Below are 25,508 nucleotides of genomic sequence, written 5' to 3'. Positions count from 1 at the left end.
GAGGCTACCAAGTATTTGCACTGAAGTTCAGGGAACTATATCTTCATGTTAGCCATATCTTTAAATCCACCGATCTTCAAGTTTGCTGCTATTCAAGTTGAAATATTTAAACCCTCTAAGTTGAAGTCTTCAAGTTGAAGTCTCCAAATTGAAATCTTCAAAGTCTATCGGTCTTCAAGTTGAAGTCTTCATGTTCTCCTCTCTTCAAGTTCGTCGCTCTTCAAGTTGAAATATTTAAGCCCTCCAAGTCTCCAAGTTGAAGTCTTCAAGTTTGTTGGTCTTCAAGTTGAAGTCTTCAAATTCGCTGGTATTAAAGTTGAATTGTTTAAGCCCTCCAAACCTTCAAGTTGAAGTCTTCAAGTCTGCTAGTTTTTCAAGTTGAATTTTTAAAGTCCACCACTCTTCAAGTTAAAGTCTGCAAAGTCCGCCAAATATTCAAAGTTTCCAAATGTTCAAGTCAATGTCATCAAGTCCACAAAGTCTTCGAGTTGAAGCTTTATAATTTTCCAATCTTAAGATGGACATTTAAGTCCCTTTGCACCTTAAGTTGGCCTCTTCATGGGTTTGTCCTTAAAAAACTATAATTTTCCAATCTTAAGGTGGACATTTAAGTCCCTTTGCACCTTAAGTTGGACTCTTCGTGGGTTTGTCCGTAAAAAAAACTATAACTTTTCAATCTTAAGGTGGACATATAAGTCCCTTTGCACCTTAAGCTGGCCTTTTTATGGGTTTGTCCTTAAAAGGAACTATACTTTCCAATCTTAAGGTGGACATGTAAGTCTCTCTGATATCCGGGCCACCTTGAAAGTAATCTCTCTGATATTCGGGTCGTGATGAGTATCCATCCCTTCACACCTTGAGAGTAATCTCTTTGATAGTCGGGCCACCTTGAGAGTAATCTTTCCGATAATCGGGTCACCTTGAGAGTAATCTCTCCGGTAGTCGGGCCATATTGAGAGTAATCTTTTCGATAGTCGGTCCACGTTGAGAGTAATCTCTCTGATAGTCGGTCACCTTGAAAGTAATCTCTCCGATAGTCGGGTCACCTTGAGAGTAATCTCTCCGATAGTCGGGTCACTTTGAGAGTAGTCTCTCCGATAGTCGAATCATCTTGAGAGTAATCTCTCTGATAGTCGGGCCACATTGAGAGTAATCTCTCTGATAGTTGGGCCACCTTGAGAGTAATCTTTCTGATAGTCAGGTCGTCTTGAGAGTAATATCTCCGATAGTCGGGCCACATTGAGAGTAATCTCTCTAATAGTCGGGTCACCTTGAGAGTAATCTCTCTGATAGTCGGGCCACCTTGAGAGTAATCTCTCCGATAGTCGGGCCACCTTCAAAGTAATCTCTCTAATATTTGGGCAGGAATGAGTATCCATCCCTTCACACCCTAGGATTACCCCTCCGATTTGCATGGATCTTCCGTTTAAATAAGAACTTGTCCTTGTTTATTCGACCTAAAAAAGAGGACAACAAAGAAAACACAAAGGAAAAAAAAAAATAGTAAAATACCTCGGCACTATGCTTCTCGCGAGTCGCAAACTCTAATTGATGCTGACTGACCGGAGACATGCGGCCATTTATAACTTTTAAAAGACTGCTACTCAAAGGTTTATTTCGATGTGCGATTGAGTGTTACAATCATCTAAAGAGATTAGACTAATAACGGGAATTGGCATTGTTAAATTCCAAATAGAACTCAAAAAGCATGGCTCTGCCAAGTTAGATTCATATGGGATCAACATATATGATTCCATCTTCTTCCATGTGGGATTCTTTTAGGAGTATACCATGCAAATTAAAATACAAATGGTGCTGATGGTAGGCAAATCAAATCTAAGAATCCAATGCTATGAGGGAAAAATGAAATCCTTGGTAATATTGGATTCAAGTTCCAAGAATCCTATGCCTACGTAACTTAGTATTATTCCTATACAAATATGAATTGCGGGAACAATTTTTATTTGATCTGACTCCAAATTTAATGTTCTACTAATACTTCAAGCCTAGTCATTACGTCAATACTTTGACAAATCTAGAAGTAGGGGACATTTGTAGGCATCTAAAATTTATTGAATTTAAATCTAATAATTGTTTGGATTATGATTTAAATTCAATATATATAATCCAAATAAATATTATGGGCTAATATAATTGGATTAATTACTTAAGTCCAATAAATATTGACTGGGCTATCCATTTAATTGGGCTACAAATGATGGGCCCACGTGTCAAATGACGTGGCATGCCAAGTCAAACGAAAGAGCGAATAGGATCGTGCCACGTGTCAAAATGACAAAGTATGCCAAGCCAAATTAAAAGACCAATTAACCCCCGCCACATATGCAAGTGACATGTTCTGGCCAATTAAATGCGGCATTGTCACACTTCAATTTGATTGGTCGAAAAGAGTTTGTTCTTATTATAACTTTTCCCTTCCACAACTATAAATAGGGGTGTTCATAACCGAGAAAAGACACCAGAAATTATAACAAGAAGCAAGAAAGAGCTCGTGGATCAAATGCTGTAAATTCCTCCACAAGTTCAAGTTCAAGCAATCAAGTCCAAGTTCTAGCTCAAGAACGAAGAACAAATCAAGTTCAAACTCAAGAACTAAGAAGAAATCAAGATTCAAGGAGTACGAGTTTAAATCGAAGTTCGTACTAGTTGAATTCAAGATCATCATTTGTGGCAACAACTACAGATTCAAGATCAAGCTCAAATGCCCTTGGATTTATTTACTATTGGAAAGAAGAATCATAAGATTCATAGAGATTGTACACTCATATTATTTGAAATTAAATACTACGATTGTTGCAATATTTTTCGGTCTTGATTTTATTTTCTCGACGCAAATTTATTGTCTACAAGTAGTTCTTAGTATTTCAATCATTTTGGGTTTGTGAATTTCTAACACTAATAAATTTAGGAAAAAATATATAATTAGCCGAAACTAATTTCATATGTTAACCAAAAAGTATACAAAGTATATATATATTAATATATAATATACATAAATACAAAAATATATTTTGTCGGCTATTATTTTGGGAGGGGCTAAAAACATACATTTCTCAAAAATTTAAACAAGAATGTAGTGGTTTATTTACGATTATTTTTCCATGCAACTAAGTTGAATTATAAATTAAACTCTCGTGACGTTGTGATTGAATTTATGTAAATTTATTTCGTTAGTCATTTTTCAAGTATAGTCTACTCTTTATCTTTCAAAAATTACTTCACTATTTGAAACAATCTTTTGGTACTTTGCAGCGTAGAACTTTTAGATTCTGTTTTTTTTTTTTTCCCAAAAAAAAGGTTTCATTTCAATTCCTTTTTTTATTTCAAAAATTGGTGAAAAAGGATGACAATTAGAGACAAAGGGTAGATTAGTCAAAATAACTGGAATCTGCACATTGTGTATCGTTCAATTCGGAGACAATTTTCCCCTAAAAGAGATTCCTCTAATTATCCTTTTCCTTTTCTGGGATAATAATTTGATAAAGTAAAAAAGATATAAATAGAAGAACTGAAGCTTATTCTAAGTTCAAGATCATCTTAGCACGTGATCGGATTACCAAAACAACCTGAACGATTAACACAAGCAATTGCAAAGCCATTTCTGCATTGTAATTGTCCCTTTTTGCATGGGAATTAATATGTTTGCTTCTTCTTCTTTTCCTCCTTCGTACTACTGTTTCAACATAAAGCCTATTTATACACAGATCCTTTTAGCATCTTGCATTGGATTAATCCTTTCGGCAGCTGTGTATTATCGGCTCAAGAATTTCCGAAACCAGAAGATCATTCCACGGATTGATGTTTCGCGTACCGGAAAGGTCCTGAAGTTTGAAAAATTTTCCCATTATGTAGGTAATTATTCTCTCCCGTTTTTCTTTACTAGTTATTGTTATTGCATTTTAACTATTTTCTGGTTCTTGCTGTTATTATTTTTATGGTTTCTGTTATGATACTCATATATTGTCTTTTTCTTCTTTTTCATTTTCTTGAGCCGAGGGTCTATCGGAAACAGTCTCTTTACTCCGTCGGGTAGGGTTAAGGTCTGCGTACACTCTACCCTCCCCAGACCCCTTACCTGTGGAGATTTTACTGGGTTGTTGTTGTTGTATGTAGGTAATTATTCGATTGAAGTCTTGGATCCCCTTTTGGGTTTTCTAAGTTTCTCTCTTCCTTTTTTGGTTAGTGTTAGTATATTTAGGATCTATCTATTGTTGTAGATGTAATTAAGTAATTAAAAGTGTGTTTCTCTAAAAGTTTAAGCTTTTAGATGACGCGGTCACGTAACTTAGCTTTGTATTAGAGCAGGTCTAAGCAAGCCTCACTTCCACCCATTGTCTACTTGAATTTTCGCGTGTTTGCCCAAGAAAAAGCAGTCAGGTCGCACGTGAGAGGCGTGTTAAAGACAAACTTAAGTACTTGACATGTTCTATTTCCTATATCACTTCTTTTTAGTTTGTTTCAAAATTAATGACAATTTTCGATATTTGAAAACTTTTTAACCATAAAGGTCCAAATTTACGCTTAATGGCATGCTTTTGTCGCTATATTATGTCATGAAATGTTTAAGATGACAAATTTTGGTAAGAAAGTTCACTTTCTAACAGCTTTAAGCCTTTCAACGAGGTGATTTTAAAACTGAACATATATATATGAATATGCAGCTAGACAAATGGGATTTGCAGATAGGAGAGAGTGTCCACATATGTGCAAGCTAGCTAGTGAGTACATAATAAAATCAGAAGGGTGTGAAGAAGATATGTACAGCTACTTTTCTAATGAACCAGATGCTGATTCGCTGTTTATAAAACTTGTTGAAGAGTTTGAGAGATGCATCCTCAGTTACTTCGCTTTCCATTGGAGTCAGGTTCCATATATGATGAGCCAGGTAAATCTAGTTAATAAGAAGAAATAGATCCATACTTCAGAAATTATAACCCCAAAAAACAAAATTTTAAGTTCGAGTTGTTGTTGACGAACTTGCAATCCTTTCCTTTTCGTTATCTTTCAGGTATTGAGTGCTGATCACTTTGAGCCCAAAAAGAAGCTCCAAAACATTGTCATGGCTGCTACTAGGTATTAACTGTATTTCCTAATATTTGCTCTTTCATCCTATAGTCAGATTGATGGCCATCATTAACGATTTTCCTTTTTAGGCCTTATCCAAATTTTAGCCAATTGAGAGAAATTCAAACAATTCTATTTGTAGGATCATATGGTTTAATAGGGGTTAAGGTAGAACCATAAATGTTTATTGTGATAGTCTAAATGTAAATACTTAATTACATGAGGATGTCATGAAATCGTACCTCCTTTTTTCTTGTGTTTGGGATATGTAATTATCATTCCACTACGAAATATATCAATTGTTATGATACCTCATTTGGATTAGATGCTCCCAGTCTGAAGGATGGACAGGAGATCCTATCTAAACTAAGAAGTCCGAAGGTAGTTGTTGGTAATTCCCCAATGTTTCCAAAACACAAGTGTCAAAGAATCTGCAACCTTGTTGACTTCCCTGGAACAGTATGTATGTCAGATGTATTATTTCTTTCATACTTCTTCATTTGAAGTGCGTAGGATTATAATTGATGAATCATAGCTTTGGTTCCTTTGCTTAGCCTTTTACTTTGCCAACAGGTGTAGCGCTAGCTCTTACAGTTAACTTGAATCCTTTGGCACTCCTCTGTGCATTCTGGTTGTCTGCCATTACTGTTACCGTCACACCTTTCATTTTATGTTCTGGATTTCTCCATGTTACTGTAGTAGCTTTGATTTTCTCCATCCTTTACTTTTCACACTATTCTAGAGCTGGTATTAAATGATCGACTTAAGTGTGTTATGAGTTCTAAACGTGTCAATAGAATGTCCAATCCGGTTTTTCAGTTTCCTGTCCATGCTTACAATCAAGCCTTCCGCATTTCTCGATACTAGTGATGGGATAACTTTTATGATAGATTGATCAACTAGATTTTTGGTTTGTATATCAACCAATTGAGCAATTTCTATCTGGTCGACAAATCTTATGATGTGATACGTGCTTTACTGCAACAGAACTCCAAGCAGTCTAAGCTAAAGTCATTTTATATAGTAAAGAAGATGTTGAATGTTTTATTTTTATTTTTTTGATAGTTTAAGCGAACTTCTGAGGTTACAATACGGGGAATTCACCTCCACATGAAAACGGAGATTTCAAATAGAAGGTTGTTATGCCAAATATCTTTATTGGTAATTGGTAATTCCCTATGATTTCTAGTCAATTGAAAACAGATTTCGTATAGACAAGTCCAGATGTGTTTGGTGTCCATCTGCCTCGTCCATGACCCTAACTTTATTGTTATTATGGTAAGGTATGATGCTGGTCAGCTTTCGGATAATATTCCACATATTGACATTTATGAATTCCTTAGCTAAGATATTATACAATTTTATGTAATCCCTAGGTGGTCTGAAAGTACTTCAAATCAGTACTAGATTAGCATCCTTGCTTCCAATCAAATCATACCGTTCTTTACTTTTGCTGAACTTGGTACATATTACTAATTATTCATCTTGTTCTTTTGTGTGTTATAAAGGGAACAAAGATTTGAAAGGGTGACAAAGAATCTGAAGGTTGCAAGAGTTCTTACTACCTTAGTTGAGGAGATGAAAGCGATAGGACTTGTGTCTTCAGATGATTCACAGTGCACAGATGTGATGGTCCCAATGGCTCACAAAGATAGAAGCCCTGTCCTCCTCTTTATGGGTGGTGGCATGGGTGCGGGGAAAAGCACCGTGCTCAAGGACATTCTCAAAGAGTAAGAACGTCGTTATTTGCGAGTGTACATACACACACACACGTGTATGTAAGATTCTAATGAAGTTTTCTTTCAATGGAGGTGATAAATCATTATGTGAAAGATACTAATGCAGTGACTGCCAAAATTTGCATGCAGACCATTCTGGATTGGAGCTGCAGCTAATGTTGTTGTGATAGAAGCAGATGCCTTCAAAGAATCAGATGTTATTTACAAAGCTCTTAGCTCTAGGGGACATCATGACATGCTTCAAACTGCTGAACTGGTTATTATATGCTTCTTAACCCCCACCTTCCCATTACCCCAAACCCCTTTGAAAAGTTACGCATAAAGAGTTGCATCTCTGTGCTAATCCGAGGTTCTAATGCCCGGTCTACCTGTTGAATGTGGCATAGGCAGAGAAAATCATGTGAATTCATCCAAATGCTATATCTGCTGCAGAGCATTCACTAGTTGATTTAAAGAAAAATCTTGTCTCGTAGGTAACTAGCTAGGCCGGCAGCTAGGTCCAAGTGGTATACTACTGCTATGGTGCCGATATATTCAGTACATTAGCGCAGTTATCAAACATGCAGGCTGACCATCTACATAATTCCACATTGAGAAGAAAGATGTGTACCTCCTGCAAACTATTCTATAAATTATTATGAGTAAAGGAGTCTTTTAATAAGATGGCTAACAATTACTGGAGACCAATTCTAAATAATATTTCATCAAAAACATTTGGAGGACTTAGGCCCTTTTTTATAATATTTATGTTCTTGAATTCTTTTGGTTATTTAAGAAGTAAATTTCATGCAATTTGCAGGTACATCAGTCATCAACAGATGCAGCATCATCCCTGCTTGTAACAGCACTCAATGAAGGAAGGGATGTGATCATGGATGGCACGCTGTCATGGATACCCTTTGTAGTGCAGACAATAACCATGGCTAGAAATGTTCACCGGCGCCGCTACCGCATGGGGCCCGGTTACAAAGTAGAGGACGATGGAAGTGCGATTGAAAACTACTGGGAACAGATTGATGAAGAACAAGAAACTGATGGAACTAGAAAGAGAAGACCTTATAGAATAGAATTGGTTGGAGTTGTCTGTGATGCTTATTTAGCCGTCGTTAGAGGCATAAGGTAAGCAAAAGATCTAACTAATGCGTGAATCATTGTCAAAAAGCGCCGAAAGAACGCTAGGTAATTTCTTCCCATATGCATAATTAAGTTTTGATGGGAAGAGTTACTAGGTACCTGTCTAGTGGTAGTAAGCATATTCGGCGCGCACAGGCTGACCCGGATAACACAATTATCCGCTAAAAGAAAAATGGAACAGTGGTCAAGAAAACTTACGTGGTGCTGTTGATATGAAAATGGAGAAGAATTACTATTAACAGACAAATCTGCTCATTCTCCTAGCACTAAGTTTGTTTCTATTGTTTACAGGAGAGCTATCATGTGTAGGAGAGCTGTTCGGGTAAACTCACAACTTAAATCACACAAGAGATTTGCTAGAGCATTCAATACATACTGTCAGCTAGTGGATAATGCAAGGTTATATTCCACTAATACTTTGGAAGGCCCCCCTAAGGTACAACTAATAAGTTTTCATCACATCTGCTCTATAATTTGTTGCATATGTACTAACAAGGAGTATTCAAAAGTTGATAGGATGGAAGGATAGAGACAAGACATTGTTGGTGGAGCCTGATGAGATAGATGTAGTGGAAGTTGTAGGGAGGTTGAACGAAGGAGCTGACTCCATATATGAACTTTACAAGAACCCTCATCCATCTTATCAATCTGGCTCAGTTTGGAAAGATATTGTCATGTCACCTTCTAGATTGAACATTCAGAAGGAACTCAAGTATTCTATTCAAAAAGTTGAAAGAATGAAACCCTGAGTTAATAACAAAGCCAGAGTTACATGAATCTTCAGATGTGTCACCATTGATATCGACACATCTGAGATCGCCAAATGCTCGGGAGTTCCTCTATTCAATCATTTTCCTTCTTCTTGTTGCGTACACATCCTCAGTTCCCTTTTTTTTTTTTTATTGGTTAAACCATCCAGTTTTGACGGTCTCATTGAGTTGTAGGTTTGATATATGTAAGAGACGAATATTTGTGTCTTTATTTGTTTATGTGTACCACGTCCCCAATAGTTAATGTATGTTACAGTAATTGGAAAAAAAACAAGAAGAGTTCTGGAAACGGAAAATGGGTTTGCACTAATATTTACATTTCAGACAATGGATGTGTCTCGACAAAATGAGACCGAGGCAAGGAGTGAAAATTTCACTTAGAAATACCGAGGCAAGGAGTTCACGCCAATATGAAGGTTAGCCATTTACGAGGAGCAAGTCGATAGAGGTGTATATTTGGAAAACGTTTGAACATTTTGCGCCCAAAACAGGACGAGACGTGGCCGCCACTCGCACCCGACACCGATGGAACTTCTATGACATAATATTTACCCGATTCATGCCCATATACCACAATCCATTTAATTAACAATAATATTAAATGATCCGAGTGAAGCACATACCATTCGATCTTAAGTTCAACATACTTAGAAATCAATAAAATAAAATAAAAGTAGTCATTAGGTGCATGACAGGTATTTTCGTGCGGTGCGGATGAGTGATATATGCACGACAGGTATTTCTGTTCTATTTTATGTGATATCTTGTATACATTTCTTTTATTATGTGAATTTGTGGATATGGCTTATGTTGTCTCTTGGATATTGATTCTTCCTCATGGACTTGATTTATGGAGAAAGGCTTGGTTGTTGTATTTGGAAAACATGCTCGTTTATGCAATCATTTTGCTATTACTTATTTTTACTCTTGTTACTTCTCTTACATCGTATACGGTCGAGTTAGAATTTGCCTACGACATGAAAGGACAGGCTCGTAACATGACAATGCAAGACTGACGATCGGCCCTGAGCCACACCGGGCTAGAACCCGGGGTCAGGATAACCTGCCTTCGAGAACATTGAGTTTGAGACCCCGGAATCGACCCTAGCCCCGAACGCGCTCTAAGAAACAACATAAAATGATAGAAGGGGACTCCGGAGTCTGCGGACGCTGGCAGATATACCTCGAAGTCTCCGTGCGCAGGTAACTCAAGGACGTCTAGGCTGGTAAAATGTACCTGGATCTGCACAAAAAGATGTGCAGAAGCGTAGTATGAGTACACCACAGCGGTACTCAGTAAGTGCCAAGCCTAACCTCGGTAGAGTAGTGATGAGGTCAGGTGAGGCCCTACTGGAATATAATAATGGCATGGTAAAATGTTTATCAATGTAGTAAAATAAAATGACATTGAAAATGAATCAAATAATATGTCACATTTAATGACACCAAATAATTTGCAAATAATATCTCGTGGAAATCAAAACAGAATTTCCTTCAACTTTATGAAAATCACAATAATAATCAAAGGCAACTACAGCCATAAATCAATATCAACAAGGGCACTCCCGAGGTACCGTCTCGTAGTCCCAAATCATAAATAAATTCACAATATCTCATTTTCTTATATCACCGCGGGAGCTTTCACAATTTATTTAAAGAAAACATTTTTTCCGAAATAGCATCCCGCGTTTTAGCCACCCTTATCACACCGCATGACTTCTAATAGTTCCCCTACTAGCCACGCGTATCAAGCCACCCTTATCTCACCGCATGCGTTTCAACACCCAGACCTTATACCACCGCATGCGTATCAATATCACAATTTGCACCTCAAGTGCTCAAATAATTTAACTTGCCAAAATAATTCAACAACAATATTTTTTCACAATAAAGAGCTCACGGCTCATGCCAAAATAAATCATCAATAATAGTTTGCCACAATAAAGAGCTTACGGCTCATGCCAAAATAAATCATCAATAAAAGTTTTCCACAATAAAGAGCTCACAGCTCATGTCAAAATAATTCATATTAATAATATTTAATTTAAAGAAAATCAACCTTCAAATAATGCACAGAATAAAAGAAACCAAGTTTCAACTAAACAGGTAAAACAATTAGTAAGAAAAGATCAAATAAATTTGAAGTATATATCTCACATCAATGATGAATAATATAACAAGATAAAATAATTTAATAAATGTGCAACAACGATCTACACAATTTAAAAATATAATCTTTCGCAATTTAACCCGTGTACACACTCGTCACCTCGTGCACACGACTTTCAACACATTTCAATAATCACATCAATACCAATCCTAGGAAAAATTTCCCCCACACAAGGTTAGACAAGTCACTTACCTCGACTTGCTCCAATTTAACCAAGTATTATGCTTTTTCCTCAAATTTTCGACTCCGATCGACTCGTATCTAGTCATAATTAATTCGATACAGTCAACAAAAATTATAGTAATCACTTTCATAAGAAAATATTATATTTTCATTAAAATCCGAAATTAGCTCAAAATTTGTCCATGGGGCCCACATCTCAGAATCCGGCGAAACTTATAAAATCCGACAACCCATTAAATTACGAGTCCACCCATACCAATTTTACAAAAATCCGATAACAACTCGACCTCCAAATCTTAAATTTTTATTTTTGGAAGATTTTGCAAAAATCTTGATTTCTTCCATTTAAATCCGAAATAAATGATGAATATTACCAAGGATTTATGAAATATAATCACATTTGGATATAGAACACTTACCCAAGTTGAAGTCTTGAATAAATCCTCAAAATCGTCCAAGAACCGTGCTCCAAAACTCCAAAACGAAATAAAGGAAATGACCATTTTTGGTCCTTAGGTTTCTGCCCCAAAAACACTATTCCGGTCGCTAAAAGTCCAATCCCGTCGCTAAAAGTATCACATCTTGTCGCTAAAGGTGCACACCAGGACTATTTACACCAGCAGTTTTATTTCACTAAAAAGACTCTAACTCCATCATACGAACTCGGAATTCGACGATTCTTGTTCTTATGAGTCACAAATAAAACTACGAACTCATTCGTTCAATCGAAACTCAATTTGGAGCTCATTTGCTCAATGTGATACCAATTCTGCTCGTTAAACAATTAACTCATATTTCGCGCTTAAAACTCAATAGCTACTTGATGAAATTAGACCAAACTTTCCAGATCACTCCTATAATTCATTATCAAAATGTCGAAAGTCTCAAAATCGAATTTCGATCTCTAGAACTAAAAATGGACTTTTGGATCAGTACATGCTTATGTTGAAAACATCAAACTCTTCCTCGACAGCCTGTAGTGTATTAATCATAACTTCTTGTACTCAACTCCAACTGCCAAACGGTTTAAAGTTCTGCAAACTAGATAAAAGTACTACAACTTTCATGTTTTGCTCATAGCCCAACTCCTTATAGATTGCAAGATATAAGCTCCCAAAGTCAGCCCTGTGCAACAAAAATTTCTGGCGATGCACACTGCTGTAGCAAAAATCTGCAGTAGCAGCTTCAGTCAATCGATCATAACATTTTGTATAAATGTCTGAATGATAAATGGTTTATCATTCTAGAAACTAAAATCAAAGTTCTACAACTTTCATGTTTTGAAAATGTTCAGATTCCTTATAGATTTCGAGATATAAGCTTCCAAATTCAGCTCTGCGATTGCACCGGTTGCTGTCCAAAAACAGCTTCTGCAGTAGAAAAATTCCAGCAGCTCCTTTTTGTCCGAAATTCATTCCGTTAACCTTCCGAAATTCACCTGAGGCCCTCGGTAGCTTAACCAAATATACCAACATGTCCCAAAATACAATATGAACTTAGTTGAGGCTTCAAACCATGCCAAACAACACCGAAATTACGAATCGCGCATCGAATCGAATTATGAGTTTTCAAATCTTCCAACTTCTATATTTTGCGCCGAAATATATCAAATCAATTCCGATTGACCTCAAATTTTGCACACAAGTCATAAATAACATAATGTATTTATAAAAAAATTCAGAATCGGATTTCGACCCCGATATCAAAAAGTCAACCCCTCGGTCAAACTTCCCAAAAATTCAACTTTCGGCATTTCAAGCCTAATTCTACTACGGACTTCCAAATAAAATTTCGATCACGCTCCTAAGTCCAAAATCACCATACGGAGCTGTTGGAATCATCAAAATTTTATTCCGGGATCGTTTGCACATAATTTGATATCCGGTCACTATTTGAACTTAAACTTTTAATTTTTCATTAAAATTCCATATCTCTGGCTAGGGACCTCGGAATTTGATTCCAGGCATACACCTAAGTCCCAAATCACGATACAGACCTACAAAAATTGTCACAACACTGATCCGAGTCTGTTTGCTCAAAATGTTGACCAAAGTCAACTCAGTTGAGTTTTAAAGCTCTAATTCACATTTTAATCCATTTTTCACCTGAAAACTTTTCCGAAAATTTTTTACGGACTGCACACTCAAGTCGAGTAATGGTAAATAGTTCTTAGATCACATAATTAATCATTAAATTTAAAAATGACATTTTGGGTCATCACAATCATCCCTATGATCTTAGCTGAGATGTACCGTGCTCTAGATCGGTGCAAGCATGGGTTTGGACATTTCAAGGGTTGTAATCTCTTACTACAACTTTGTCTGCTAAAACACTTTCAGAGGGGAAATTATCACCAGGAGATTCTACGTAGGCCACTAAATGACTACAAAGCCAGTCATCATCCAAAGAAGATGACGTTCGCTCCAGATATGTTTGCAAAGCTTGGGAAAGCTATAGGCCGGGTGCGTTACTTCAGTAATCTGACAGACGAGCAAGTGTATTGGATGTTCGGGTGGTTTGCTAGTAGTGAGTTCATCATCAGTCCAAAGGAACCACTCATTCGGTATTGATTGGGTTGTCAGGCATCTACCCATACGCTCATCCTATAAGGGTAATGAGGCAAGCTGGGAGGAAGCAAGTCATACCTCGGGTTTCCAACATGGTTCAGTATAAAGCAGACTTCAAAGGAGATGTTATCCTGTTCAAATTTGAGGCTCAGCACATGTGGAACCAAAAGATCATCGTGGATGGAGAGACTATTGAACCAGACAGGTATCACACGAGTCATATATACTACTATCTCTCATGGTTGGAAGACGACATAACCGGGGACATCAAACGGGGGGTCAATCTAAAGGATAGAATCATAGATAAGGTGGTTGAGGCAAAGGTAAAGTACAAAAGGCTCCGTAAAAGAGTGTTCGAATCTGAAGCTAAGCATCTGGAGTAGTATAAGGTAGACATGGAAGCGATGGAAGGAGATTGCAAACAAGTTGACAGAGAGGTTGGATCACCTAGAGCTAGGACTGATGGAGTTAGAGGGGAAGATAAGAAAGAGCTTTGGGATTGTCAAGGTATGGGCTATGATGAAGGAGGGAAGCTGGCAATGGCTTACTTGCTACTCGACATATGCGACCTCGGAAGTGTGATCGATGGAGCAAAAAGATCCAAGCATGGAGAAGGTCCTTCTGGGACCAAATAGACTAGGGAATGATGTTCTTTATTGCTTTATAGATTAGATTTTGTTATATTTCGATGTAATAAGGCTTCGTGCCATTAGTGACTTCATATTTATTATTTCGATTTAGTAAAGATTGATTTGACTTATTTTCGCATTAATGGAATGAGGCAACGTTGGTATGAATTTTCTCTAAGTCTATATGTCGCTTAGGACTACCTCGAGCACGATGAGGTACCCAAATTAGGACATGAATTATTGCATGACCTTACATGATACCTGCTTAAATATTGCAAATACTCTTTTATTTCGTCTTACTGACTTGGTTACCTTTAGTTTTTCTTTCTTTTGATTATTCCCATTCCTACGGTTGGTTGTTGCATTCTGGCATCATCAGCATATCACACTAGATCCAGAGGTCCTCCACCTATCGACCCAAAAAACAAAGGCAAAGGCAAAGGGAATATGGATGATCTAAGTGGTAATCAAAAGTACAACGCTACCATGGCAGAAAATGTTGAAACCTCATATGGAATAAGTACGCCAGGATAAAATGAGTTGGTCCTACGGTTGGAACAGAAAATCTTGGAGCTACAAGGTGAGCTTGAGCAGGTCTGAAATCTCGCAAACCTCTCCCTTACTCTAAATGTTCTCGACGTCAACCATCAGAACACAACCACCCAAAATCAAACACTACCCCAAAACACACAAGCCTAGAATCCTCCACCCATAGCTCCACAAAATCCCCCCGCATTGCATCAATATCACAATCGCGCACCCTCTCAAAACCTTAACCCCCACTAGTACAAACCCCTAAGCAACACCACGATCACCCAACCCAGTACCCGCAAACTGCTACTTATCATACACCTCAAAATGCACCACTACTTACCCCTGATCCCCCTCAAACCTCAATCAATGATCACCCATACATCCAAGTCCCAGGAACACACCAAGGCAACCCAATATATGTGGAGACCTTATCACATACCCCGCAACAAACCCTATACATACCCAAATCAATCGAGAAGGACCTGCTTATCCGAAATATGGCGGAGGAGCTAAAGAAACTAATAGGAAGAGTCCAGAGTGTTGAAGGCGAGAAGGGTGTTAAATGATTGAACTACGAAGACTTGTGTATCCAGCCAGATGTGGAACTACCGGAGGGTTACAAACCTCATAAGTTTGAGATGTTTGATGGCACCGATGATCCTAAGGTGCATTTAAGAACCTACTGTGACAAGCTTGTAGGATTGGGCAAGAATGAGCAAATCCGCATAAAACTGTTCATACGAAGTTTTACAGGAGATGCCTTATCCTGGTATATTAGCCAGAATCTGAAGAAGTAGGTGAACTGGGTAAGCATGGCATCCGATTTTATGGATAGATTCAGGTTCAACACAGAGAACACGCCAGACATTTTCTATATCCAGAACCTCAAGAAGAATCCAACAGAAACCTTTCGCGAGCATGCTACTCACTGGAGATCAAAGGTAGCCAAGGTGAGGCCGCCATTAGAAAAAGAGAAAATGAACAAGTTCTTTGTCAGATCTCAAGATCCACAGTATTATAAAAGATTGATGGTTATAGAGAATCACAAGTTCTACGATATCATCAATCTGGGAGAAACAAGAGGGAATCAAGAGCGGTATGGTGACTAATTTTGAGGCGTTTCAAACTACCAATAAAACCTTATAGTCTGGAGGTATCTCAAAGAAGAAGTAAATGGTGTCGTGATGGTAGTCCAGGGCCCTAAGTCTCTCTTTACCTATCAAACACCCCCACCAACATATCAACCCTCACCTCCAAAATACCATTACCCCGCCACCAACTACCATACCTATAATACCCAACTTGCATATTATCATTCATCTCTTCCCGCCCGTCAAAATTACCGAAAACCACAACCAAACTTCGACCACAGAACTCCCAGACAATACACCCATATCGCCGAACCCATAGCCCAACTATATGAGAGGTTAAAGGTCGTTGGTTATGTCACTCCCATTCCTGCTATTGCTATTAAAAATCCTTCTCAGTCGGTTAACCCCAACAAGACTTGTGCCTACCATTCAGGCATAAAGGGTCATACTATCGACGAATGCTTCATGTTGAAAGACAGGAACCAGACACTGATTGACACCAAAGTTATACAGGAAAAAGAGTTCGCGCCAAATGTCTATAATAACCTTCTTCTTGATCACAGGGGCGAGGGAGTGAATGTGATAGAAACTAATGAAGAATGGGAAAAGGAAGGATCTATAGGACTTATCTGAGAGGGAGACGCTCCCAAAACATATCATGTCACTCTCTCGCCAATTGTGGTGCAAACCCGGGCACCATTCGAGGTCGAGATAGCTAAGCCCTTCACTGTGATGGTTGCTCCAACACCGCCTTATAAGTCTGATGATGTCCTGTGGGATAATGTTTCAGATGAAAGGAGAAAGGGAAAATCCAAATGGAATAGACAGTTGCGGCACAAGGAATGACCAGAACCGGCAGAGTTTACACACCTGAAAATCTTGGAGGAATGAGTAAAGAGACCGCACCGAAACCACATGTTGTGGAGATAGGTATTGATGACTTTTTGAGAAAGGTATAGGCGAGGGAGTACTCTGTTGTTGATCACCTAAATAAGACTCCCACCCAAATATCTATCTTATCACTGCTGCAAACTCAGATGCGCACAAGAATGTCTTGATTAAGGTGTTAAGTGAAGTTTATGTGCCTATCGATATCACTAGTGGGGAAATGGATAATATGGTGGGGAAGATACTGAAGAGTCACAAGATTACTTTCCATGAAGATGAGCTACCGCCGAAAGGATTGAGTCACAACAAAGCATTGCGTATCACCGTGCAATATGAAGACAAGTTCATTGTCAAGGTTCTGATAGACGGGGATTCGAGTCTAAACATATACCTACTGACTACTTTGAAAAGACTGGGTATAGGCTTGCATGAGATACGGATGGAAAGTATAAACGTGAAGGCATTTGATAGATCTCAAAGAGCCACTATCGGAGAAATCTACCTTGATCTGCAGATAGGCCCGACTTGGTTCGACGTTGTATTCTGGGTGCTAGATATATCTGCCACCTATAACTTATTACTGGGACGACCATGGATACACATAGCTGGGTCAGTCGCTTCTACTCTGCACTAGGCTATGAAGTTCGACTGGAATCATCAAGAGGTGATTATTCATGGAGATGGAAGTAACCCTATCTACACCAACCAGACTGTGCCAACTATCGAGAACATGAGGAAATTGGGAGGATAAACATACCATGGTATTGATAGGATAAATGCAATCGAGAAGGAGCGATGGTGGAGCAACAAGATTGAAAGTACACCAATGTGGTTGGGGTATGAACCAGGCATGGGTCTTGGTGCAAACCTTCAAGGGATCACTGAACCAATACGACCACAGTATCACGGCACAACCTTTGGCCTCAGATATGAATACTGCATGCAAGAATATAATGATTGGACACCACCATGGCATGACTTTTACTATCCATTGGAACAACCCATACCACCACTGCACAAGACATTCCGCCAGACCGATGTGATTTGGGGATCCGAGGAAGATGAGGTTTTTGCTGGTATGAGGAGGTTGTTTCTGGACGAGGAAAATATGGACTGCAGTGCAATTTTGGAGGAGGAGGAAGAAGACCTCACCATTCAGATAGTGGGAGAAGGAGCTATTCTCAGGAACTGGACTACTGCACCATCCCGGGCTCGCTGAGCACCTGGGTAGCCTTGGAAAAACTAGCATGTTTTACCTTTAAAATTGTTTTTGGCATTTGAGACATTTTCAATGTTTTCTTTTGAAATAATTACTCGAGATATCGAGTCGTACTTGTTGACAGTTTTAAGTTTTATTAATGCATCATTGCTTTTTGTTTATTTATATTATTATCTTTCTACATTATTTTTCAGTATAATTATTACATATCCAGATGAACCTGCGACTGTAACATGTAATGAGACAACACAACATAAAGAAAGTGATTCGGAAGATTTGGAAGATGATATAATACCTAAGGAAATCATCAAAGAGGTAGAGAATTTTGAGAACAAACCAAAGTCCAATTTGGAAGAAACTGAGGCAGTTAACTTAGGGGATTCTGAGGCATTCAAAGAAACTTACATTAGCATTCATCTATCGCCATCAGAGAAGGAAGAGTACATCAGATTTCTAAAATAATATGAGGATATTTTCACATGGTCCTACGACGACATGACTGGGTTAAGCACATCCATAGTGGCTCACAAACTACCTACCAACCCTATGTGTCCACCGGTTAAGCAGAAGCTCAAGAAATTCAAGCCAAATATGAGTCTAAATATAAAGGAAGAGGTTACCAAGTAGATCAAAGCCAAGGTTCTCAGGGTGGTCAAGTATCAAACTTGGTTAGCCAACATTGTACGGGTTTCGAAGAAGGATAGGAAGGTCAAGGTGTGCGTTGACTATCGAGATCTGAATAGAGTAATCCCTAAAGATGATTTCCCGTTGCCCAACATACACATGTTGATGGATAATTGCGCCAAGCATGAACTCCAATCCTTTGTGGATTGCTTCGCAGGATATCACTAGATTTGGATGGATGAAGAAGATGCTGAAAAGATAGCCTTCATCACCTCATGGGAAATATATTGTTATAAAATAATGTCATTTGGTTTGAAGAATGTCGGGGCTACCTACATGAGGGCCATGACTACCCTTTTCCACGATATGATACATAAAGAAATAGAGGTGTACCTGGATGACGTCATCGTCAAATCTAAGAGGAGTTCGGATCACATAGCAGACCTAAGGAAGTTTATCAACCGACTTCGAAAGTACAATTTGAAGTTGAATCCTGCAAAATGTGCTTTCGGAGTCCCTACTGGAAAGTTGTTGGGTTTCACGCGGTATTGAGTTAGACCCATCAAAAATCAAAGTTATTCAGGACCTGCCACTGCCAAAGAGCAAGAATGATGTGATGAGCTTTTTAGGATGCCTCAATTATATTAGCCGTTTTATAGCACAATCAATGGTAATATGTGAGCCGGTCTTCAAAATGCTGAGGTAAGATGTTACGACAAGCTGGACTGAAGAGTGTCAAAGGGCCTTCGATAAAATCAAAGAGTACATGTCCAAGCCACCCATGTTGGTCCCACCAGAGCCCGAGAGACCTTTATTGCTATACCTATCTGTGTTGGATGGAGCCTTTGGGTGCACCCTAGGGCAACATGATGAAACTAGGAGAAAGGAGCAGGCGATATACTATCTGAGTAAGAAGTTTACACCTTACGAAGCTCGATACTCTTTGTTGGAATGCAACTGTTGTGCCTTGACATGGATAGCCCAGAAATTAAGGCACTACTTATATGCATACACCACATATCTCATATAGAAGATGGATCCGCTAAAATATATCTTTCAGAAACACATGTCTACGGGTAAGCTAGCAAAGTGGCAGATATTGCTATGTGAGTTCGACATCATCTATGTGACTTAGAAAGCAGTCAAGGGGCGAGCATTGGTTGATCACCTGGCAGAGAACCCCATAGACGGAGAATACAAACCATTGAAGACGTATTTTCCCGATGAGGAAGTATCGTTTGTAGGGGAAGATATTGCCGAAACATATGATGGTTGGAGGATGTTTTTCGATGGAGCCGCAAACTTTAAAGGAGTGGGCATCAGAGTTGTTTTGGTATCAGAAACCGTTCAACATTGCCGGTATCCTCCAAGCTCAGGTTCCCATGCACCAATAATATGGCAGAATATGAGTCTTGCATCTTGGGACTCACCTTGGCCATCGACATGAATATTCAGGAGTTACTGGTAATCGGAGATTCAAATCTGCTGGTACATCAAGTAATCAGAGAATGAGCCACCAAGAACACTAAAATAATGGCATACCTGCATTGTGTGCAAGATTTGATCAAGAGGTTCACAAATATAGAATTCAAACATGTTTTGAGGATTCATAACGAGTTAGCACATGCACTGGCTACCTTGTATTCCATGATACAACATCCAGGCAAGAATTTTATTGATCCTATACCGATAGAGATTCGTAAGTAGCCAACTTATTGTGCTTATGTTGAAGAAGCATTCGATGGAAATGTATGGTTTCATAATGTCAAAGAGTATTTGGAGAAAGGAGAATACCCGGGAAATGCTACACACACTCAGAAGCGCACGCTTCGAAGATTGGCCAACCACTTCTTTCAGAGCGGAGGAATTATGTATAGAAGGACTCCTGACGTGGGATTACTGCGATGTGTCGATACCAAAGAGGCATCTAGTTTTCTCAAAGGAATGCATGCCAGAACCTGCGGAACTCATATGAACGGGTTCGTTCTAGCCAAGAAGATATTAAGGGCATGGTATTTTTGGATGACTATGGAGACATGTTGCATTAAATATGTATAGAAGTGCCACAAATTCCAGGTACGTGTTTATATGATATGGGTGCCACCCAACGAACTCAATGCAACGAGCTCACCCTAGCCTTTCTCTGCCTGAGGCATGGACGTCATCAGGCCAATTGAACCTGCTGCTTCCAACGGACACATATTCATCTTGGTGGCCATAGATTATTTCACAAAATGGGTTGAAGTCGCTTCCTATAAAGTTATGACTAAGAAGGTGGTAGCAGACTTTGTGCGTGATCGTATTACTTTTCGATTCAGAGTACCTGAGTCAATCATTACCGACAATGTTGTCAATCTCAATAGTGATCTAATGAAAGCCATGTGTGAAACATTCAAAATCAAGCACCAAAATTCTACAACATACAGGCTGCAAATGAATGGAGCCGTGGAAGACGACAACAAGAACATCAAGAAGATATTAAGAAGATATTAAGGAAGATGGTGGATAACTACAAGAAATGGCATGAGAAGCTATCATTTACTTTGCTCGGATACCGCACCACAATCCGCACGTCAACTAGGGCAACTCCCTATCTACTGGTTTACGGTACTGAAGTTGTTATACCCGCTGAGGTGGAGATTCCTTCCCTAAGAATCATACAGGAGGCCAAGCTCAGCGATGCGGAATAGATACAGAGACGGTATGAGCAACTAGCTCTCATTGATGGTAAGAGGATAAATGCAGTGTGTCACGGTAAACTCTACCATAATAGAATGGCAAGGGATTTCAACAAGAAGGTTACACCAAGGCAATTCACACCGGGGCAATTGGTGTTGAAGTGGATTTTCCCCCACCAAGACGAGGCAAAAGGAAAATTCTCACCTAATTGGCAAGTTCACAGAGTACTGACAGGAGGAGCACTTATACTTGCAGAGATGGACGGAGAAATATGGCCAAAACCTATCGATTCGGACGATGTTAAGAGATATGACGTTTAAAATTATATTTGCACTTTCTTTTGATGTAACATCAACTACGCTGGACCTGATTCCCGTTTAAGAGGGGATACGTAGGCAGCCCTGTGGGTTCGGTCACATCATAATAAAATCTTCATTCCCCTTCACGGTCAGGAACTGGGGAAAGTTTTGACTTTTCGTCAATCGCATTACATAAAGGATCGACAAGAAGTGTATTGCAGGGAGTATGCATTTAAAAGGGGCAGAATGTTGAGGGGGGTCCTCAAACTTCCGAGTTAAGAAGGTCGCAATGTCTCAGAGCGTGTCACAGTCTACGATTCGACCAAACTATTTGCTTTTGTTCATTATTTTTTAAGCAACTGCATTACTTACAAATGATTTACCATAAATACATATTTTCGGGAAAAAAATGTATTTTCTGTAGCAGCCAGATGTTATCCAGGGTGACTCGAACGAGACATCTAGACAAGGAGCAAAGCTGAAATGAGGAATCAAAGGCACTAACCAACCCTCCCCAAAAACTCACGGTTTTTTCTTTGGATGTAGGCATAACGGGCATAGCAAGAACGTCCACAAATATACACAACAAGACCACTATCTTCATACCGACAAATGTCGCCGAGCACAAACGCGTCAAGCTAAGAACGACTTTTCTTCCTCATATTTAATCTTTGCTTTCCTCTGCATAGGGCTAAGCATTGCCCTCATTACATTGCATAGGGCTAAGCATTGCCCTCATTACATTGCATAAGGCTAAGCACTACCCTCATTTCATTACATAGGGCCAAACACTGCCCACATTACATTGCATAGGGCTAAGCACTGCCCTCATTACATTGCATAGGGCTAAACACTGCCCTTACTACATTGCATAGGACTAAGCACTGCCCACATCATTGCATAAGGTTAAACGCTGCTTTTCTTTGCTGGTGATTACGCATTATCCCCATTACATTGCATGAGGCTAAGCACTGCCTCCATTATTATATAAGGCTAAACGGTGCATTCCTCTACATAGGGCTAAGCATTTCCCTCATCACATACAAGGCTAAGCGATGCCTCGTCTCGTTCTCGCCTATGACTATGCCTCATTGTTCCCTTTATCAAGCAATCGATATCGCCGAATCTTTGCATCTCATGGGCTAAAACATTGCCACATTGTCCGAAGGCATCATAGTCTGAAGGCATCATCCTCATAGCTCGAAGACATCATGCCATGGCCTGAGGATCTCTCGAAACTGCATATCATTATTCAAAGGCGTCATAGTCCAGAGGCATCATCCTCATGGCCCGAGGACACTATTTCATGGCCTGTGAATCCCTTATCATGCGCTTCATGGACCAGGACGTCATGGTCTAAGGACATCATTCTCATCCTCTAAAATATGACTCTCATGGTCCAAAGAAAATTTGCATCATGTTTAAATTTTCACAATAACTACATATATTCGCGAGCATCGTATTTTAAGTTTTGTAGGTAACTCAGGAGGTAACTGTTCTACAAATATGAGCAATTCTTGCTCCGGTTTCCGTTCACAACGTTCACATCGTTTGATTACCTCCAATGTAACCCACAACCAACAACGATCGTTTCCATATCTTAACCGCTCAAACACTTGTCTTGTACATCCATAACGTTCAAATTCACATTCATATCCCCACCTGAAATGATCCATTACTTATGGAACTACCCTATCTAGAGAAGATCTTTCTTCGAAACATACGACCATTCTTATAACAACTCCATCGGTTTCGTTCGCCATTGGATCCAGAACTACACATGACCTGATTATCGTAACACTAGGGATATGTAGGAAACTCAGGAACCAGGGTTCGACCCCTATTTTTTCAAACACACCTCATCCTCATTCATTTCTAACAAAATTGGTCATCATATTCTTTACCCGACAACTCTTTCATTATTCCCGGGTAAAGAGGGGCAGCTGTTGATACCCAGTTTTGCCCTCATATTTTAAAGTATTTCATATACTTTTAAAATATCATTTTGCATTATTACCCAATTTACAAGAGTTATATAAGCATTTTCTATCATTTTTATAGCTCTAAAATTAATTTTCTTGCATTTGTTAAAATATATATTAATTATCCCTTTAAATTATTTTTAGGGTGATTTAATCATCTAAATTTATTATTTTATACCCACATGTATTTTATAATATTTTATCTCATTTTTACATAATTATATTTGTATTTTTCTCTATTTTATCTACATTAGTTACAATAATAGCCTATATTCTATAAATAATTGCGTTTATTATATTATTTATGCCAAAATATCATTTTATATTTTATAATGATAAGCTATTGTTTTCAAAAAATTTACTGCATAAATAATATTTTTATTATTTATTAGTCATTTTCTATAATTTATTTTTTAGTGAATTTCGTGTATTTAATTTATAGCCCAATATAAGGCTAATTTCGAACCAAAAACAAGCCCAAAACATTTGGCCCATCCCTAGTTAACCATCAGAAGCTCAAACCAAACGACCCTCTTTCAAAACCCGATCGCGACCGATTGAATAACCCGCCCCGCTTCCCCTTGGATCTTGGTTGTTGATCTTAAATGATCAACAGCCTATAATAAACCTTTCCCTTCTCCTTATAACACTTCACCCTAACTCTAGAGACCATTCTCCCTTCAGCCGCCTCTATACTCTCTCAAACCTTCTCTTATCTTCACAAACCCTAGACTCCACCTCCAATTCTTCTCCGAATACAACCCATCCATGGATTCTTACCATGATTTACTTACCTTTTATGGATTATGTCGTTGTTACCTGTGTAAATATGGTATTACTTAGTACTTTCCCGATTTTGGCAAGTACCAATCTTCCAAATCTAGTGCTATCATCTTCATTATTCATGATCTAGACGTTATTTCGTCTGTATATGTTCATAGCAAGGCTATGTGGGTCCAATTTACAGAGATCTCCGGACAATTTATGATTCCTGTCAAACTAGGGTTTACTTGGTTTCTTCTCCAAATCTGATTCTGAATCGATTTTTACATGCTCTTCTTTCCTTTTTTATGTTCGATTGACTGTTTTTCCTTGTTTGTGTGTTAATTTTTGGTACTATATAACCCCCCATTTCCCCGTTTCCCCTAGAGACTTTGACTATTGTTATTCTCTCACTCTCATTTATCCTACACTACTCTGAAACTTAATTGTTTGGCCGGTTGAAAGCCAAGGCCATCAGATTTCAATTATTGGACCTTTCTTAGTGTGAGCATTGCCCGGGGTTCATCTGAAACCCTTGGGAACTCTGACGCACTGAGATTCTTGGGTTCTATTGCTAATTTTGTCATTGAGGATTGAACTCTTCTAGTGTTATGGTTAGTACTCAACATGTTAAAATATTTCTCATGTTCGAGTAAATGTTGCAATTATGAATTATTTTTGCTATGCTAGGCACCTTTCATGTAGACATCCCATGCTAAGATTGTGCCTCACTTGTTCTTGTCTATGACACTACTAGATTTTCATGTTTAAATCCCCTGCCTAAAGTTATTTAGATTAGTTCTGGACAATACTTTGTTTTGGAACTCTATTTGAAGTGGTTAACTATCTTGTCACTCTTAAACTTTGGTTTTCTAGAATTGCAAGCATAAACTTCCCTGTATGTGCCTTTTATGCCGTTCAATTCAGCATGATTTTGGTTATGTGTCTTGGGATAGAACTGCAGCTAGTATCAATTTTAGGAATTAAGTGTTTAAGCTGTTTAATTAATTCTAGGAGTAGTTTGTTACCTGTATGGCTGAATTTGGCATCCATTGGGTAAGTAAATTCATTTGTTGGGCCTGGAATTGAGGCCATGTGTATTGCTGGATCTGGGTGTTATGTTTAGGTGCACTCTAATTATCCTTGTAAGCCT

General features: G+C 38.6%; 1 protein-coding gene across 2 annotated transcripts; it reads left to right on the top strand.

Annotated features, from left to right (window-relative positions):
- The first annotated feature begins 3,496 nt into the window (after positions 1–3,496).
- LOC107828981 (calmodulin calcium-dependent NAD kinase-like) lies at positions 3,497–9,046 on the top strand. 2 transcript variants are annotated; one of them, XM_075233755.1, is made up of 8 exons: positions 3,497–3,869; positions 4,683–4,906; positions 5,030–5,094; positions 6,594–6,815; positions 6,954–7,080; positions 7,624–7,943; positions 8,250–8,394; positions 8,468–9,046. In XM_075233755.1, the coding sequence occupies exons 2-8, from the start codon at positions 4,691–4,693 to the stop codon at positions 8,705–8,707; spliced, it is 1,335 nt and encodes a 444-aa protein (XP_075089856.1). In that variant the 5' UTR covers positions 3,497–3,869; positions 4,683–4,690; the 3' UTR covers positions 8,708–9,046. The 2 variants fall into 2 exon arrangements, with proteins under 2 accessions (XP_075089856.1, XP_016511877.2); XM_016656391.2 differs by having other exon boundaries at positions 3,497–3,873.
- The last annotated feature ends 16,462 nt before the right edge of the window (positions 9,047–25,508 follow it).

The sequence above is a fragment of the Nicotiana tabacum genome, chromosome 17 (genome assembly GCF_000715075.1).
Source record: "Nicotiana tabacum cultivar K326 chromosome 17, ASM71507v2, whole genome shotgun sequence".
NCBI lineage: Eukaryota > Viridiplantae > Streptophyta > Magnoliopsida > Solanales > Solanaceae > Nicotiana > Nicotiana tabacum.
The sequence above is the reverse complement of the archived record's forward strand: the minus strand, read 5'-3'. Positions and strand labels throughout refer to the sequence as shown.